This window comes from Protomyctophum parallelum, assembly GCF_964188405.1.
Source record: "Protomyctophum parallelum genome assembly, chromosome: 16".
Lineage (NCBI taxonomy): Eukaryota > Metazoa > Chordata > Actinopteri > Myctophiformes > Myctophidae > Protomyctophum > Protomyctophum parallelum.
The window spans coordinates 24,875,594-24,895,910 of record NC_139711.1 but is presented as its reverse complement, the minus strand read 5'-3'; the positions used below and the strand labels follow the sequence as shown (position 1 = coordinate 24,895,910).

At 41.3% G+C, this 20,317-nt stretch overlaps 1 protein-coding gene across 1 annotated transcript; it reads left to right on the top strand.

The window, feature by feature from the left end:
• The first annotated feature begins 3,022 nt into the window (after positions 1-3,022).
• itk (IL2 inducible T cell kinase) lies at positions 3,023-18,833 on the top strand. The gene is made up of 17 exons (XM_083786242.1): positions 3,023-3,185; positions 3,920-4,024; positions 4,414-4,495; positions 4,605-4,730; positions 4,967-5,004; positions 6,048-6,202; positions 6,500-6,565; positions 6,943-6,997; positions 9,032-9,111; positions 12,423-12,556; positions 14,490-14,561; positions 15,002-15,182; positions 16,016-16,232; positions 16,812-16,876; positions 17,039-17,157; positions 17,567-17,724; positions 18,337-18,833. Exons 1-17 carry the CDS (start codon positions 3,048-3,050, stop codon positions 18,400-18,402), a joined length of 1,857 nt encoding a protein of 618 aa, XP_083642368.1. The 5' UTR covers positions 3,023-3,047; the 3' UTR covers positions 18,403-18,833.
• The last annotated feature ends 1,484 nt before the right edge of the window (positions 18,834-20,317 follow it).

Sequence of the window (20,317 nt, the reverse complement as noted above, 5' to 3'; positions counted from 1 at the left end):
ACTGTTACAAGTTACTTAGAAACAGCAGTTTACTAAAAAATAAAGTTGCAACATTTTGATGGCAGATCCTCAGACTACATGGTACGAAGTCCCACAATAGTGGATAGGAGAGTGTGTGAGGTAAACAAGATCCAGGATAAACAACCCAGTGTTGAGACAGAAGTTCATCTGTATAATTATACTTAGTTAACCATTGTTCCATAGGCTAAATAATACATTCCATGCCGTCTGTATTTTCCTTGGGCACCAAACAAATAGTCCTCTAGGCTGATAGTTATGATAGGCATATTTGATGAGATTCCTGCGTCTTCGCTTATCGAGCACAGTGAATATGAAATAGTTGAGCACACTGTCCTTGAGAGAAGCGAGTTCTTCAAGGACAAGAGTCTCCTTCAGGAAGAAGCGAACCAGGGGGGCTTGGTAGTGGCTGAACCCGAGGGTTCCCAGGCACTTCAGGATGCGGGTGGTGTCCTGGTCGCTTTGGTCATTTCTGTTCAGGTACGCAAATCTTTCCTTCCAGTCGGATGATCTCTGAACCTCTCCCGTTTCCTCATTGACCAGCTCAATACCATATAAATCCAACATGAGCTTATAAGACTTCAGCAGGTTGGCCTTTGCAACATCATCTTCAAGGAAAGCCTCAATTTCCTCTTTCGTCAGTTCCCTGTCGTCGCAGCTTTCCCTGACTCCTGGCTCTTGGATTGGGAACAACCATCGTATAAAAGAATCCCCCCTCTCCAATTTGTAATAGTCCTGAAACCATTGACAATGATACTCGTGTATGTAGATGCCATCGGGAGAAGGCTTCTTTCCGAGGTAGAAATCCAAACTAGGCATGGGTAATTTCCAATGAAACTTCCTGATCTTTCCAGGGTAATTGCGCCGGTATTTCTGCATGTCTCTTGATGCATTCTTAAATGCATTGAGAGCATTTATTTTGTGAGGATTAAACGTCCTAGGACGGATAGCCCACTGGGGATGGCGTCTTGACATATCCCACGTTGAGTCATAGTCGCAATAAAACTCGTCGGTGTATTCACAAAGATATTCGCTCCTCGTATAATCAATCTCATCATTATCATCCTCAGTCAGCGGCCTGTTCACCTTCTCGTAGTCCTCCATATTGTGTCAGTAATCCGCTGCTCTCACTGGGACGGCAAATATAGAGATAACTACGTCACTTTGATGTTGTCACCTGAGGTAAGCCGTCCCAAATATGGAGTTTCACACGGTTCCGTCCAGACTGGTCTCCAGCACTCTGATAACGGATGGTTGGATACTGCAGAGAGAGGGTACTTCCCATTGAGTTATATAAGAGAACTGGCGAAGGAATAGAACAGTTGTTTTCAACCCATAAAAAAAAAACATTATTACTTGAGGCGAGCAGAGCTTGCACAAGTACTGTTTTCGGCTGCGTATGCGTATGTTCGGCTGCGTGTGCCTACCATACCAGGCCTCAGGCCTGAGGCTTGAGGCCTACCATTGCGTGGCACATCTATGCACGAAATGTCTATGTTCACAGGCTTCTGTGTGCGGCCTATGAGGGCATCTAAGCATGTCTAAGCACTACAAGTCTTACACCATATGTGTTTGGGAAACCCAGCCATTGTCATCATGGCAGAGCCCTGAACAATATATGTGTGGATTGGAGCGACACTTTGCCTGTGTGCAGTCAGTGTGTGGCCCCACTGGCCCCTAGCTCTGATCCATAGCTCTAGCATTAGGGCTATGGATCAGAGCTATGTGGCCCCTGGGCCTGCAGAGGGCCTGCTGCATGTGTGATATTGTCATGAACAGTATTTGGTGTGGATTGGAGCAACTGCGTCATCAGCCTGTGGCATCCACCGTCCACACATTAGGCAATTTAAACATAGAGTAAAAATAATAAAGTAGCTATGTGCACAATAAAACATTAGTTTAATCAATATTGAGATCGTGATTATTCATTGTCAGTATTCCTATAAATAACTTTAGCCAGTGGTGGGGTAGCTCGGTAGAGAGATGGGGCGGAATGCAAGTGTTTCTGAGCCAGTCCTTCCACATTTGCATTGGGTCTCCTTCATTATCAGTGCTACATTTGCGACAATCAATGTAATATTCTTACCTGAGATCAGATTCCAAAAATGTCTGTTTGAAAATGACAGTTTTCTGAAAAAGCTATGTGTTTCTATGTCAGTCGTTCTTCGATAATAAAAAAAAAGCAGACCTACAAGCTCGTAGCGCACCACTCGGTGGCGTGCTATGAGCTTGTAGATCTGCTATTTTTAATAAGGGGTAATAAAGGGGTTCCCGCCCAAAATGGGTTAATCCGCGCAATCTGCACTGAAATTCAGGCCCTGCTAGGCAGCAGTTTAGGGAGTGCTTGTCTTGCGTTGCAGTGGAGCGTACGGGGCAGAGCACACCCTGTAATCGGAGATGGATAGGATCATTAAATTGAGGGAATCCAAAATTGTGATCACGATTACAATGAGATTATTGTGCCCTATACATCAGGTTTGTTGAATACAATAAAAGCAACAGATTGAGAATTTAGTTTGAAATACTACACTTGCAGCGTATTTCTTGAGAGAGAGGGTGCTTTTCTTTCATCATGAATTAAAGTGAATAGAAAGCTCAACAGAAGCAACAGCTCTACTGATTGAATTAAGTCACCATTTAAAAACAAACAAACAAAATGGAAATAACACAAAAAAGAAAGAAATATAGACCCGACCAGAGTGTGTGTGTGTGTGTGTGTGTGTGTGTGTGTGTGTGCGTGCGTGCGTGCGTGCGTGCGTGCGTGCGTGTGCGTGTGCGTGTGCGTGTGCGTGTGTGTGTGTGTGTGTGTGTGCGTGCGTGCGTGCGTGCGTGCGTGTGCGTGCGTGTGCGTGCACCATCACAAGGATGTGGTTTTCCTCTCGTATCAACTTCAAGCCGGAAACTCTTGTGACATCATCACTAACCCGCACCCGTTATTTCTTTTCTCTCTCACTCTCACAAGGTGCTCTCTGTGCTCTGTGTCTCCGGGCAGTTTCCCCAATGTGTTGCAGGTACTGCAGATTTTTACCATGTTCCCCAGGGTCATCTTGAAAGGAACAATGATAAAGAAATCACAGCAGAAGAGACGGACATCGCCATGCAACTATAAGGAGAGATTTTTTGTCTTGGACACCCAAGATCTAAAGTATTCAGAACGCCGCCCCGGGGTGAGTCTATAGACCAGTGGTTTATTGATACTAGACCTGTACATGCCCGTCGGTCACCGGCCTACTTGAGAACGATGCAACTTGGGAACCGACTAATACCCGTTTTAACTGTCTGTCTGTGTCCCACATGGAGATCTCTGTATCTGCCTGTGTGTATAAAAAAAGTATAAAATGGTAATAAAGTGGTAACTCATTTTGATGTGGGAATAAATAATTTAGATTAGAGAGACCCTCCTGGAAGCCCCTCAAGGACAACCTGGACCCCCACTTTGAGAACCACTGCAGTTTTATTTGTATAGCACATTTCAACAACGATACAATTCAATGTGCTTCACACAGACCTCACGGCATTGCTACAATGGTGGAACTTTTTCATACTATTTGGATTTATCATGTTTGTCTCATGGTAGGACAAATCATTTCAATAATTCATAGTTGAGCCTTGAATTGAGAGGAAACGGGTTGTTTTTTAACTTATTGGATGGACTTCCCCAGCTATCCATACAAGCGTGACTACATTCAATTCGATTTGACTCAACGTCCACATCAAATGACAAAATACACAATAAATGAGATTAAAAAATAAAGGAAAGGAAACAAGAAAACCATAAAAACAGTCCAGCCTACAGCAGCAAACATAATATGCTCACATTAAAGAGTTGTACAGATAATATAAGGAAAACATTTGGAAATGTGCAACATATATATTTTGTTTTTTATTTCCCCTCTCCTAGAAAAAACCCACACTTAAAGGTTGTATTGCATTGTCCAGAATTAAATGTGTGGAAATTGTGTGTAGTGATGATCCCATACCATGCAGCTACAAGTACCCTTTCCAGGTGAGATAACATATTCACAATTTACGCACAAATGAATAATTACACAACTCTAAAAATCAAGAATGAATTAATACTCATAATCTAATACTAATCTGACTAATGACTTTCAGTCTTTGACGCAGGCTATGATGACTAATATGGCTTCTGTAATGCGTTCACAAGGTCAGATGCAAAGCGACACACGCCGACACAGTGTACCGTATTTGTAGCTGCTGTTACAAATACCGGATGCATCTTTGCATCTTCCCGTCGCTGGCTTCCATTGACAATGAATGGTAGACTGTAGCTTTGCATCTACCCGTGTGAACGCAGCATACAATTTTTTCTTTGTATTGGGGAAACACTATAACACAGAATATAAAAGTATAATTTCGCAAATGTCTCCACAGGTCTTTCATGACAACCACTACCTGTATATTTTTGCACCAGACAATGACTGCCGTCAGAGATGGGTCAAAGCTCTCAAAGAGGGTATAAAGTACTTGTTGCTTTAATTATAAAAGTACAAAAGTAGTTGCGTATATGTGTTTCATATTCATGTATCCATACAACAATGTTCATTTCCGTCCCTGCTACACAGAGACAAAGTTTAACAACCTTGTTGTGAAATACCACGCAAACTTCTGGATGGATGGCAGGTGGAAGTGCTGTCACCAAACAGAGAAGTTGGCTTCAGGCTGTAATGAATATGACCCTATGGGATATGGTTTGTATCTTTCATTGAAATAGTACAATATAGAAATGTCTTCCGACTGTCAAATTCAATAGGAAAGGAACACATTGGCCTCTGATAGCATAGCGGAACAAATGCGTACCCCATACAATTCAGTAGTGTGCCAAAACATTCCTATGTGCCAATAGTAAAGGATGAAATCAATGCCATACATCATGCGCGATAGTTCTTTAATTTGATTTTACCCCCCTCCCCATCACTCTACACAGCCTCTAAAGGACCTCTCCCCCAGACACCAGAACCACAGGTAAATACTTTGATTGAAATGTGATGTGTTGAAATGTTAGACACTGACTGCAGTCTTCTGTACGTTGCTGTGTGTTGTGAATGCCACGCATGCTGCTGCTGCTACTATTTACTATTTACATTCCTTATAGGTAGATCTACTACTCAATCAACCAGACAGTCAAACGATGTATTTATAAAATTCACGTTTAGAAATATCATGCATGCACTTAAAGTGTTAGCAGCCTATCTATACATTCTAGGAGTGTGTGTGTGTGTGTGTGTGTGTGTGTGTGCGTGTGTGTGTGCGTGTGCGTGTGCGTGTGCGTGTGTGTGTGTGTGTGTGTGTGTGTGTGTGTGTGCTGCATGTGTGTGTGTGTGTGCTGCATGTGTGTGTGTGTGCTGCATGTGTGTGTATGTGAACTCATATATGTCCAGAACCATTCATCTGATCGACTCACAATTGGCGATAGTGGTGGAAAAAGTACTTGTTTTACTTACTGCAAAAGTATCAATACTGGAATGTAGACCTACTCTGTTAGTAAAAGTAAAAGTCAGGTATCAAAAGTATTGGTATCAAAATTTACTTTACTAAAAGTAAAATTGCTCATTGTGCAGAATGTCCCATTTAAAGTTTTCAAACGTATAAAAAGAATCATGTGAAAATAGCAGATCTATTAGATCGGCTATTTTCAAATAGGCGTAAATGTATAGTGCTGAAATGGTTATGTATGTTTTGTAATAATAATGAAAAGTAAGTAAGTTTTCAAATAAATGTAAGTGGAGTTAAAAGTGCAATATTTGCCTTTGAGATGCAGCAGAGTAGAAGTAAAAGCACCAAAAAATGGAAATAGAAATAGAAATGGGAAAAAGTAAAAGTACCTCAAAAAGTCAAAATTGTGCTTAGGTACAGTACATAAGTAAATGTACTTAAAGTTGCTTTCCACAACTGGTGTGAAGTCAATCGTATGAGCAGTTCTCCAGAACCGTCTCCAGGTATAGACTGAATGTGTTAAAAGGACATAAACGTTTACTAAAAGATAAATCAATCCTGTGGTCTACTAGGAGGTGGATATACACGATCCAGGACAGAGGGTGGTGGTGGCTCTGCGTGACTACACGCCTACTGGAGACAATGACCTGCCACTTCACAAGGACCAGGAGTATATTCTGACAGACACATCCAATGCTGAATGGTGGACCGTACAGGACAACATGGGGTATATCACAATCATACTGTATCTGCATAGTAGCTACTTCAGCTCTGCTTTTATTGTCAATGACACACAAGGAAGATATAGACATACTACATTTGTTGAATTGCTGTATGTTTGAGCCCTGTATGTTAATTTATTCAGTTGGTAGTTCCTACTTCCTAAATAATCAAGTGTTTCTGAGATCTGTGTTGTCAGTATCAGCACCTTATTATTATTTTTTACTTAGAAATTACTTTTAAGTCTGCATGCAGACTCATCAACAGATGTTTGTTGTGAATGCTTTCTCCTGTCTCTCATCAGGTATGTCGGCTTTGTACCCAGCACATATGTGGCTGAAAAATCTGACACCAACTTTGACAGATTTGAGTGAGTCTCATTTAATTCATGTTGAGAGAAAATATCTGCAAAAGCAGAAGGCCTGCACACACACACACACACACACACAGTTTAGATGAAAGCCTTTTGGTGCAGGGCAGGACTCAAAATAATAATGAAATAGAAATAAAGAAGTAGCCAGCACATGTGTCACAACGCTGAGGAAGGCCTATCAGGTAGAAACGTGTCCATGAGAGGTAAATAAACCATGTGAAAAGGACATTGTGTGCTAGCTACTTCTTTGTTTGTATTTAATTTATGTTCCCTTGTATGCCTACTGGTCGAGCTCCAAGGTGAATCGACTCCAAATGTATCTCGTCTGTTGAGTTGTACTCTATTTTACTGTAGTTATTTTTGCCTTTCCACAGATGGTACAACAAAGACATATGCAGAGGTGAAGCAGAAGTACTGTTGATGAGAGAGGTAAGATAATTCCATGTCAGGAGTTTTGTGTCCACCTTACTAATTAATAGGAATAACAACACATTAATAACAGCAACAACAACAGCAGTGAAAACGTAAAGTTCTGATTGATTGTAAGCGTTGCTGAGCCATGAGGCCCATATGGCAGTAGCCTATCTCCTGTTTCGGTAGGGTGAGGCAGCTTGATGTGCAAGTACACCCCCTGGACATGATTGTAGTATGTGGCAGGGACTTAACATCAGTCCATCCCTTGATGCTGAGTGCCACGCAGAGAGACGGGTCCCATTTTTATAGTCTTTGGTATGATCCGGCTGGGGATCGAACCCCCGACCTCCCAGACTCAGGGCAGACACTCTAACCACAAGGCCACTGAGCTGGTTGACTGATTGAATCGTTTATTTATAGTCCAAATTTTAAACAGCAGGACGTAGGCCTACAGTGAAACTAACTCTCTAATAGGATAACACAAAAAGTCCTGCATGGGGACTTTCCACTGTGGTTCTATGCATTCAATTCATCAACAGTAGTAGCTGCATCAATGTTTGATAGGATTGCGTAATAGCAAAGTTTGACAGTGGTATAAAGTAAGTCAGTACTGTGTACTTCATTTGGAGGTACCGTTACTTTACTTCAGTACTTCCATTTCCTGTATACTTCTAATCCTCTACATCAGAGGTAGCCTATTGTACACAGTTATTTGACAGCTTTCCTACGCTCGCATAAATGCAGACCAGCCTCTCCTCTGTAGCGTAAATATAACGTTTTACCTACTCACCAATACAAAGGTGGCTTGTGTAATTAGAAAGCCTACTTTCCTTAGTGGACGCACTCTGAGCCCCCCACCACACGTATAAAATGCACTTTTTTTGCCAGAAAGACATTTTTTTACCGGAAGGAAAGTTCTTGTCTATGAGATTTTCTCTTGGCAATAACTAAAAGTATTTCTTTCCGGTGGAAAAACAATCCCTTTCTGGCCAAAAAGTGCATTTTTTACGTGTGGTGGGGGGTTCAAAGTGCATCCACTAAGGAAAGTAGGCTACAGAGGAGAGGCTAGTATGCATTTAATGCGAGGGCATGAAGCAAAGAGTGGCAGAGCCTTAATGCAACAGCAGCAAAGGGCATTAGGGCTATGGACCAGAGCAACATTGCAAGATGAATGCAGACATGCATACATGAGCATTTGTGGGAAAGAACAGATGTCTATCTCAAAGCCACAGTTTGCGCTACAATTCAGGATTTCCTGTCATAAATGTGTCATGCTGTATGCAAAAGGTAAAACCCTAAGCCTAACCTGCAGTAACCCCTTTCCAGTTTGCTGAATCAAGACACCAGTTTTGGGAGAAGATTTTATAAGAGTCAGTCAGTCAGTAGCAATACCAAAATAATAATAATAAAAAAACAAAGATACAGTATACTTTTAAAAGGCCTATATTCAAAATGCTACTTGAGGAAAAGTACAAAAGTAATGGCGTCACAAGGACCAAAAGTAAAAGTACTGCTTTTCAAAAAGTTGCAGATCTACAATTATTTGAAAACTTGCATTACTAATTACTTTGCAGACTTAAAAGTATTACAATACATTAACCACTTAAGCCATATTTTATACTTAAAATAGTAATGCTAGTAATGCTTGTAGATCTGCTATTTTTAAATAACCAATGTATAAAACAGGGCTTGGTTCAGACAGGAAAGTAACTAGTGAATAAAGTTGTCCGATAATTGTAGCTGAATAAAAAAGTACAATATTCGCCTCTGAGATGTAGAAGAACCATGCAAATCAATGTAATGTGATGTCAATATGATGTCATGTAAATATTCAAGTAAAGTAAAACAATATATAGGCCTACCGGCTCAAAATTATACTTAAAGTACAGTACTTGTGTAATCATGTATAGTAACTCAGTTACTTTCCAGATCTGACCAACACAGTGCTGCTAGAAGGTGCAGTGATGAAATGTCATTAAATCATATGCAACATTTAGATTAACAGTAATCTTGGTGATTGTTTTCAATGACTCCATACTGTGTTCCTAGGCAAAGGAGGGTGCATTCATGGTACGTGATTCCAGGCAAGCAGGAGTCTACACCGTGTCTGTTTTCACCAAGGCACCGGGGTAATTCTGCTTCCATCGTGTATTGATTGATTGATTGATTGATTGATTGATTGATTGATTGATTGATTGAATCGTTTATTATTGGACAGAATGTAAACAGTCAAACACTTAGTCCAAAAGGGACAGCACCAAAGAAAAGTCCTTGCGCTCTTGTTTCCATTTGGGTCCTATGCCGATCACACTAAACTACATCAGGCACAGAGTTCCCAGCTATTGCGTGAAGTGATATTTGCTGTAAGAGTGGTTTAGGGCTAAGAGAATACCGGAAGTGACACATCTTCTTGGTTTGGGTAGATCTGTCACTTTAATTCCTCTCAGTGCCCGTTCCAGTTCACATTTCAAAAATAGCCTATCTATACATCATGTGTTGATGTGACACATTGTGATTGTAGATCTTATAGTTTTTGTTTGTGTGACACACTGTTGGACAATGAAGTATAAAATAGAGTTAATAGACCTTAAGACTAATTCATTTAGTGTCAGTTGTGGGGTTCAGCTGCCAGGACAGAAGAAAGCTGCAGCAGGAGAAATGGAGTTTTTGTATGACAAACAGTGCAACTGTTTAACTGAACAGATAGTGAAAGCATGTGCGCTCTAGTGTTCACGATATCATAAAACAAATAATGCACGTTGAGAACCTCACACTGGTTCTTAGCTCCACTTGTTTTGTTTATTTTGATGTTCGTTCAACGTCTCGATGAAAAGATCTTCATCGAGAAGAAGAATGAAATTCCTGATGAAGATGTGTTGATCGAAACGTTGCACAAACACTATTAAACAAATGGAGCTAAGAACCATTGTGGTGATTTTATTTATTTATTGTTGATCTGCCGTTTGTCCAGCACGTGGACACTGAATAGGATGTGCATGCACTATCTGCAATAAACACACGTCGTTATTACAAAGGTAGAGCAGTGGTTCCCAACCTTTGCTGGATCAGGGCCCACTTGAAAATCTCCAAAGCTTTTGCAGCCCACCTGACCCCTTAACGCGACTGCCATGTTAAGTGGTCAGATGGATATACAACTTTACAAGAATTTAATGTATACATTTAATTTACTTTTCATTACTCATCTGCCAAATTTTGCAGAGGAAAATGATATAACCTGGAAAGATATTGTAATAATTTTAAATCTGGCAGGCATCGCTATTTTGGGCATGTCATGGTAAGTGGAGGCGTGCAGGTAGGCTATTTGTATGTAGCCTACCAACAGTATGGGACATTTTTACATTCATGTTTTTTAACCTGGGCATTTCCCAGAGTATAATTTGTCAGTGTGTTTCTTTCTCTCTTTTTTCCTTTTTTTCTTTTACGTTGCTTGCTTGATTACATTTGGTATGTGACATAAGGCTGAAAAAAAGACTGAGATACACTTTTTGTTCATAGCACACACCTGACAAAAGATCACTGATATTAAATATTGATGATGATAGTTAAATAGAATTGTTTAAATCCAAAGGTACATTATGTAGTTGGCCCTTTTGGGTGTTTTAATATTTTCGAATATGGCCCACTTTGAAAAAAGTGGGCCATAAAGCCTGTGCATTAAGAAGGGCCTATAACTAACCACACGTCTCCCCTCCTCTCTGTCTGTTTCCTGTCTCTCTACAGTACACAGTGTACACTGTACACTGTTTCCCAAACAGTGGACTCGGGACACATTTGTGGGTCGCAGACACATGGGTCCCCTTAGTTTTGTTTCATACATTTGGTTTTTAATTATAATAATAATTATTATTATTACCCTTCAAAAGATTTTCAAAAAACATTCCCAAAAAAACGTTTAATGAATTATTAACATCAAATCGAACGACACCCTCATCACTGACAAGCTTGATGTAGCCAACTACTTAAACATCTTCTTTACAAACGTTGCAACAACGCTTAACAAACTTCCCTCCCACTGTGTAGAGCACATGAAAGCCTTCTACAAAAACCTAGGTGTTTGTAAAGATGATTTAAGCTAAACGGTAACAACTGCAGAGGTTCTTAAAAAACTGAGTGCCCCTTCAACCCCACAAGGCGACTGGCCATGACAATATTCCCTCCAAATTCCTCAGAGACTCTGCCATCTCTATAGCTCCAATTATCACCCACATAATAAACAGGGACAGGTCCCCCAAGATTTCAAACTGGACAAAGTAATCCCCCTGCACAAGAAAGGGAGCAAATTAGACCCCGGCAACTACCGCCCAGGGACGGATTAACCCCCATGAGGGCCGGTACATTTTCTGGGACTCCCATAGAATTGGAATCGAATTTTCATGTTTTTATCATTTTTCTAACCTAAATTTAACAAAATCAATGGCCAATGAAGGTCTCCAGGAGCCCTTTTCAGGGCCTCAAACCCAGTACAGAGCGGTCCAATTTCCCCTAAGGGCCCCTGAGAGCCAAGGGCCCCTGGGCCACGCCCCCACAGGCCCAATGGGTAATTTGGCCCTGCTACCGCCCTATTTCTATTCTTAGCTCCATCTCGAAAGTGATGGAAAAAATTGTCTATGTTGTAGATGTCTAGGTTGAAACATATAGCGACAAATTGCGACTTATATGAATTTCAATCCGGCTTCAGAACATCCCACTCCACTGACACATGCCTCCTCTATTTGAGTGGCCACATCAAACACAAGGTGGATGCTGGCAAATACTGCGGCATGGTTACCTCCAAAAGGCTATTGACACCGTGAACCACTCCATACTGGTTAACAAGCTAAAAGCAATTGGTTTTGATAGCACATCAGTGAGCTGGATGCGATCCTACCTGGAGGGGAGAGAACAGATGGTGGAGGTGAACGCAACACTGATTCGGCACAAACAAGGGACTAAGTTATTTTCGCTCCTATGCCACCAAAATGTGGAACGCCCTACCAACAGTCATGACTTTACTTACTTTACTTTACTTAGTTTTACTTAGATTTGCAGTCATGACAGACATGCAAATCCCTTGACTCCTTCAAAACCGCTCTCAAAGGGCACCTATGGCCGGCTGCAATTCGAAACTGGCCCCTGTAAAATCTGAATTCCCACCCACCCCCTTTTCCCCTCATGATGAATTCCTGTTCTGTTCTTTGGTATAATTTGGTACATATCTTAGTGTATATTTGTACGTCTCTAAATGTTTTGATGAATTGAACAAGGTGGACCCAGTGTAATGCTTTATTGGGTCGTGAAGGTCGTCCACTCACAGTTAACAGTTTTTGTATTGAGTTGTGCTTGAAATTGTAATTCTACAAACTGTTAATAAATACTTCAATCAATCAAACAATCAATCCCAAATGCCGCACTAATGAAAGCATCTGTTGTCCAACTTCAGGTCTAACGGAGAGAAGAATCCAAGAGTGAAGCATTATCAAATAAAGACAGAGGATTCTAAGTTTTACTTGGCGGAGAAGTACCTGTTTCCTACCATTCCTGAGCTCATCCGTTACCACCAACATAATGCTGCAGGTAACTGAGCTGACCGACCTAATGAAACTTAACACCATTATGCATCATCAACACACAACCAGAGCTTAGACATTCTATTCATTCATCCATATCCCCCCAAGCACGATGAAAAACCTTCAGTATTTTGTGAAATCTCACAAGCTAAAACGCGATTCATACTAAAATTGCCGATCTACAAAAGCTCACAACGTGTTACATCTGTGACATGTACAGTATACAATAATGTAGATCTACTATTTTGTACGACAGATCATGAATTGGAATAAGAATATAAGAACAATAATAATGCTGGGTCAGAGTATAATGAAGAATGCTCAATCGAATGCTCATCAAAATATACGATTCTTAACCCATTCAGGACGGGAACCCCTTTTGGGGTTATAGTATAGCAGCATAACATTTTTGTAATTTTTGAATAAATAATTGAAGTTTTTCCAGAAAACATAGGGCAGGATTTAGAAGGCGTTTTTTTAGAATCGGCCTCAATCCTCCTAAATGGGTGAACCGTTCTTACTGTTAGCAACAGGTCAGACTCATTTTTAAATCGTTGTTAATGAGCTTGAGGCAGGGCTACTTAAAAACATAATTTCGCCCCGGGGCCAGTGGTGTAGTGGTCCGGACACCTATAGCGTGTCGCGGGTTCGAATTCCCCCAGCGTTGGCGATGACCTTTGCTGCGGGAGACCTGCACCTCCAAATCACTGCATAATATGTGCTATTTATATTTTATTGTCTCCACCAGCCGAAGGCATGGGGAGAGTATGTTTTGCACTCCGTCCGTCCGTCCGTGTGTCCGTCCGTCCGTCCGTCCGTCCGTGAACAGCTAATCTCAGCCACCGTTAACCCGGTCGATGCCAAATTTTGCACACACACTCCCTGGATGCCAACCATGAACCTCTGCCCCAAACTTTCCAGAACGGCCTGTTATAGCGCCACCAGGAGGCCGCTTTGTGCAAAACAAGTTTTTGCACAGTACACCTACAGATTTTGTCCAAACATCACGCAAATTGGTACACAGTCTCTCTAGAGCCATTCAACGAAACGGGTCTTTCAGATTTATCAGACTCCATCCTGATTGGTTAAGATTGGCTTCCAAAGTTCACAGGAGTGCTCAGTTTCAAACAAAATGCTGCAAATCATGAACACATCGCGTGATTTCCGTGAAATTGTGCACCCACATTCCCACTAGGCCCAGGACGAAATGCCACATGAACAATTTCAACTCAGCCTCAAGGTGGCGCTATAACTGGCCCAAAAGTGTTTTTACCTCTAACTGCACGGATCTGTGGATAACCTGGTGGAGACCTGTGCCCGGAAGGGCACTTTTTTTAACATGTTCTGCTATTAAGTTTGGTTAGAATAATGTTTCAATCATTAGAATTAGTTTCATTGAGATTGTAACTTTAAATGGTTGTGTGCTGTGGGTGCGCTGTGGGTGCTGGCGGCATGTTTCCTCCTCCGCGTCATCAGTGCCCATACCCGAGGCGGGGTTGGCGAAAGGGCCTTTCTGTGTGGAGTTTGCATGTTCTCCCCGTGTCCCCTAGGGTAGGTACCCTCACAAAAAACATGCAGTAATCCTGGTCACTAAACTGCCTCCCCCTGGCCAGCCGGGGCGCCTGATGGAGGGGAAAGGAACTGGTTGGAATAACGTGTTCCTTCCACGCGCTACGTCCAACCGGGGAAACTCCCCCCTGTCAGGTGTAAAGGAGCAACTTGGACACTCAGGCATGAAGGAAGCATGAGTTCAAGTCCGTTGCTCTCCCCTTGTCCCCCATATATGGGGACTAGGTTGGTGGAGGGTGTGTAGAGCCCAGGATCACATTAGATAATTGACACAGGGGTGAAAAATGGGTTACAAAATCGTGGGATAAATTTAAGTAAAACAAAATAATGGTTGTGTGCTTTGTCATGTGTCTGTGCATTCACACCTTTAGGTCTGATCACACGCTTGCGTCATCCCATCTCCCAAGACAGAGGTTGGCTGAGAGGCAGCTCTACACACAGAGGTCAGAGGTCAAGCTGCTACACACCAAAAGCTACTATTGATATTTAGGTATAGGCTACCCAATGTTATTTACCGTCTGATACTTTCGGGAATGTTATTATTGGCGAAAATGATGTTTTAAAAAAAAAACAAGAAATTATCACATAGTGATATTTGTCAGGTGAAAGAAGCGCTTGTCTCTGTTTTGTGACTGTGATCATGCATCGTGGGTAATGCAGTTCAACAGCATATTGCTCACCGGCGGTGTAAATCCGGTACATTGTGAACTTGTGGATCAGCTTTAAGAATTAAATAAAAATTTCATTTTAAAAGATTTTGCTTATTTGATGCCGATAGTAAGATGAAGATGAATGAATACGGGCCTTACGGGCCTACAGGTCGTTTTTACTTGTAACAGAGTACTTTTTCTTCAAGTGAAACAACCTGAGTGCTTCTGCTCAGGTATCATGTCAGAGAGGTGGGAGGTGAGCCCCACGGAGCTGAGCTTGGGGCAGGAGGTGGGCAGTGGGCAGTTTGGCCTGGTGTTGGAGGGGAGATGGCTCGACAGGAAGGTGGCCGTGAAGATGGTGAAAGCGGGAGCCATGTCGGAGGAGGAGTTCATAGAGGAGGCACGGGTCATGATGTAAGTTTTGACTGTAAAGGAGGTCCAGTTCATATTTTGCTCCTCAAAGTGAAAGCCCAGGCCTCAGCTTATATTGCGTGTGTGTGTGTGTGTGTGTGTGTGTGTGTGTGTGTGTGTGTGTGTGTGTATAACTCTGTATAAACCATCATGATTCTGAACAACACCTAGAATCCATCGCACACATAACAAATGGATGTAGTGCATACAAAAACTTATATATTGCTCGCCACGACCGGATTGTTGACCTAGTGTCTGATGCAGTTCGAAAGTATGTGCCATCTAGTGCAGCAATGTATAAACATTCAAGAGTGTTACCAGATTGGTTTAGCTGTGCATGCGATGTCTTTGCTAACATCCCCAATACACCTGATGTTGTCTTTGTTGACACCAGACACAAGGAGGTCCTGATTCTGGAGGTGGGCTGTGTCTTTGATTTGTACATGGACCAGGCATTCCAAGATAAATATTCTAAGTATCAACCATTACTTGGAAGTATAACAAACTTGGGGTATCGCTGTAGATTTGCCATACTGATATTCGGAAGCCTGGGCCATGTGCATAAACTGACCATGAGTGGCCTAAGAATAGCTGGCATGACAAAAAGCAAAGCCAAACAACTTGCCAAATACTGTTCTGTCTCGTCTGTTATAGGCAGTTTGTCTGTGTGGAGAAGGAGGTGCCATGTGTATCCCTAAGTGAACATGAACTGTCAACCCCGTTATATTTGTTTCCTTGTAAAATTAATTGTAATTTGTGGATTCAAATAAAGAAATCGAAATGTGTGTGTGTGTGTGTGTGTGTGTGTGTGTGTGTGTGTGTGTGTGTGAGAACAGGAGCTTGTCCCACTGTAAGCTGGTGCAGCTGTATGGCGTGTGCACACAACACTGCCCCATGTGTCTGCTCTTTGAGTTCATGGACAACGGCTGCCTGTCGGACTTCCTCCGTGACAAGAGGGGCCACTTGTCTCAAGTCTCCATGTTGGGGATGTGTCTGGACGTCAGTGAAGGGATGGCATACCTGGAGAGAAACGGATTCATCCACAGAGACCTGGTATCGGTGTTCATTTTGATAAGCAAATTTAGATTTTTGTTGTTGTTGTTGTAGTCTTTTGAAAAAAATAATAATCTAATATGCCGGTATATATTTTGAATCTTGTTTAAAAAATTGTTGATCTCACTGGTGGACGGGTTTCTGAACTGCCCACAGCCCACCTATGGGACACAGACTGAGTAGGAAATATAAAATTGTGCTATTTTATCATAACCATTACTGAGGACCAATTATATGAAGATAGGTTGAAATGTGGTGAAGTGGTCCTTTAAGTGATATTTTGATTAATCCGAAATATTTTAAAATCACAGTTTATTTAGTTGACTGAACTGTATTTTATAGTAGTACTGTATTTATTGTACTGTACTGTTTTTATTTGTATTTAGTCTTAGTTTTAGTCTTTTATTGAGTTCTTATATAGACGATTTTGTCATATTTTTGGTCAACGAAATTGACACTGCCTGGATGAAAAAATAAAGAAACAGTCATTTAAAAAAGATCTGTTATTACATTACAGTTCTGCACTGTTGTTTTATGTCAACATTCGTTAAACTGCATGTGTTTCCCTTCCTTCCGTAGGCGGCGAGGAACTGTCTGGTTTCCAAGAACAATGAGGTCAAGGTGTGTGATTTCGGCATGACACGGTAGGGCATAGACAGCTGTCAAATGTGTTTTGGTGTATGATCCTTTGTGCGCTCACACTATCGTGTGTTTTAAATCAGTGCATTTGTCATGTTCTTATTGCATACGCTCATATTTTATGACTCGTCAGACTCGTCAATAGTGTGTCGTGTATGTTTGCTCAGATTCGTTCTCGATGACCAGTACACCAGCTCCCACGGCTCCAAATTCCCCGTCAAGTGGTCATCTCCCGAGGTCATCAAGTACTCCAGATTCAGCAGCAAGTCCGATGTCTGGTCATTTGGTATGTTAATAACTGTCAATCAATCAATCAATTGATTATCACTTGCTCTGATGTTTTCTTTTAGCAGTGGTGGAATGTAACTAAGTACATTTACTTAAGTATTGTACTTAAGTAAAGTTTCTAGGTATTTTATTTGTACTTTACTTGAGTATTTCCAATTTGCAGTACTTTTTGCAAATATTGTACTTTTACTCAACTACATTTATTTGAAAACATTAGTGCTTAAATGCTTAAAACACCAAAGGGGTTCTTGTCCAGAGTGGGATAAGTACATTTTGATACCAATACTTTTACTCAAGTAGATTTTGAATTCCAGACTTTTACTTGCGACGGAGGAGTTCTACATTGCGGTATTGATATATACTTTTACTTGAGGAAAACATTTGAGTGCCTTTTTCTGCCACTGCAGGTGTGTTCATGTGGGAGGTGTACAGCGAGGGACACCTGCCCTACGAGCACCGCTCCAACGGCCAGGTGGTGGAGTCACTCAACGCAGGCCTGAGGTTGCTGAAGCCTCGCTCCGCACCAGAGCCTGTCCACCTGCTCATGGAGAGGTGCTGGAAGGAGGTGAGAGACTAGACTAACGGACGGACGGACAGACAGACAGACAGACAGACAGACAGACAGTAAGAAAGACCAGTAATAGACCAGTAATAGACAGACAGACAGACCAGTAATAGACACATGCATACACATGCCATACGAATAAGTCATTAATTCAAATCAAATACCTGAGTGTACAGGGTTTGATGAGGTCAGATCAACATATGGAATGTCAGAACAGGTCAGCTCCATATATGGAGATCGAAGGGTGGTAAGCGGGGAGTCTGGACTTTCTCTTGAGTGTACAGGGAAGGGTTTGATGAGGGACCAGGTAGGGCCCAGCCTTACTTTTCAGGCATGTTGAGAACACTAGTTTTTGCAGGCTGCCCAGCGTGGCTGCACTAATAACTTTGGGGCAGGCCCGTCTAGACTCTAGAGTTTGAATGGACAGGTATCAGTCAAAAGGGAGACATCGAAGAGGAAGGATGGATGGGGAAGGATCAACATATGGAATGTCAGGTTCTGACACGTGACTTAAAACTAAATGAAGTTTCATTCCAAAGGCTATGACTAAATTAAAGTCAACATTTGCTGTCAAAATCAACACAGTGGTGACTTGCTTGTCTTCACTCTCAGAAACCAGAAGACCGCCCGTCGTTTGCCGTCCTTCTGCATGAACTGGCCTCCCTCTCAGACCTGTAAATGTGAGAGTTTACACCAAATGTCATATACTGTACTAGGGATGCACCTATGTTGGTGTGTTGGTTATCTGTACAAGTTGTAGATTCTGAAGATTTTATTTCTTGTGTGGAAGATGTATTTGTTTCCCTGCCACTTTGTTTGTTTTAAATATCTGTATCGGCCAAGAATTTCCATATCAGTGCCTGCCTATCATATTATGTAAGAAAACATATACTGTATAGTTTATCTATGTTATTTATTGATTTATGTTCTGTTCGTTGACATTTTTTATTGAAAAAGGTATGTATTGTAGAACTACATGTTCATTTCATAAAGCAACAATTGAATTGTATTGTTAATTTCCACAAACCGTTTTTATTATAACCCCTTTTTTTCTGTTTACAGCTCTGTGGTAGCTTTAGGTTTTGTCCTTTAGAGGGCGCCATTTTCAATGCTAAGTCTCAACTAAATATGCATTGTTGAATTATATACTGTATGTTGACCCATTGTTAATTATATCATTTATTTTTGGGACATTTGATCTGGTAGAACTTGTTTTTGCCTATTTCTGAAGATTTTTTTGCATTTAATTAAAGTTTATTTAAAGGTAGGGTAAGTGATTTCATTTGATAAATGTGTTTGAAATAGCTCTAATACTCATTGTTTTAGACTCTATAGAACAAACACGTGTTTGTTCATTGACAGGGGGGTCTCCATGTCTCTCCAGCCAAGCTCTAATACTCATTGCTATAGACTAGTGTTTGTTCATTGACAGCGGGGGTCTCCATGTCTCTCCAACTCAACCCATTCTGACCGGGCACCCATTTTGGTGTTGGCATCATGTTATGCTTTAGCTATTGAAAAATAGCAGATCTACAAGCTCATATCGCGCCACCGAGTGGCGCGATACGAGCTTGTAGGTCTGCTATTTTTTGAAAAATCGAAGAACGACTGACATTTTTAGAATCTGATCTCAGGTCAGAATGGGTTAATCAGACCAGTGTGTGTCCAGTGGGAAACCTCGTGTGAATCTGATCTCAGGTCAGAATGGGTTTTAAGCAGAAAGTGCATTTTCAGGTGGGTATAATTTCATTCAATCAGGATTAGAGAACTCAGACAGGATGGGCAGAAAGTGGAATTGTAAGTGATGACACAAATAAATGAGCTGACAAACTTGGAACTGGAACACTATATAAAAACAATTAAGCTGACAAATGGGTACAATTTCAATGATTTTGCACGCCATCATTGTACAGCGAAGTATAATAAAGGGTGAAGTGGTTAATGAGACTAATCGATTTTGTCAACTATAAAACAAAATATTAGTATGTACGCTGTAGGTTATATTTTTGTGCTGATATAAAGAAATTATATTATATATAGACTAATCATTTCATTAGTCTATATGTGAGCAAGATTAAGTTGGTTATTTCTTCTAAATATTGGTTTTGTTGTTTGGTTAATTGCCCAGGCATAGATAATTGCTCAACCTCTTATTATTAGTGAAGATATTTTCAAGGGTGCAGTACTTAGTTTAGACAGTTTTTGGTTTAGACTAGTCATTGGTTAGACCAGTCATTAGTCCTACAACTACAACCTATCTCAAACCCTCACCCTAAACCTAACCTCCCATGGAGCACACCTAAACCTAACCTTAACCCATGTCTAACCAATGACTAGTCTAAACTAAGTATGCAGCCCATTTTGAATGATAGCTTTGTTTCAGTGCCAGGAAAGGCTTCGTACCTGTTACCAATCCGGGTCGGTCCGGCCAGCAATCAGTGTAAACGTGACACACACAATTTATTTCCCTCTGGTGATGCTGAAAAGCTCCTCTGTCTGAAGTCCTCCTGTGAAGATCTTATTGGACCTTCATCAGGACATGCAGTAAAACTTCCCGAGGAGCTTTTTCAGCGTCACATCACCACTGTTCTTT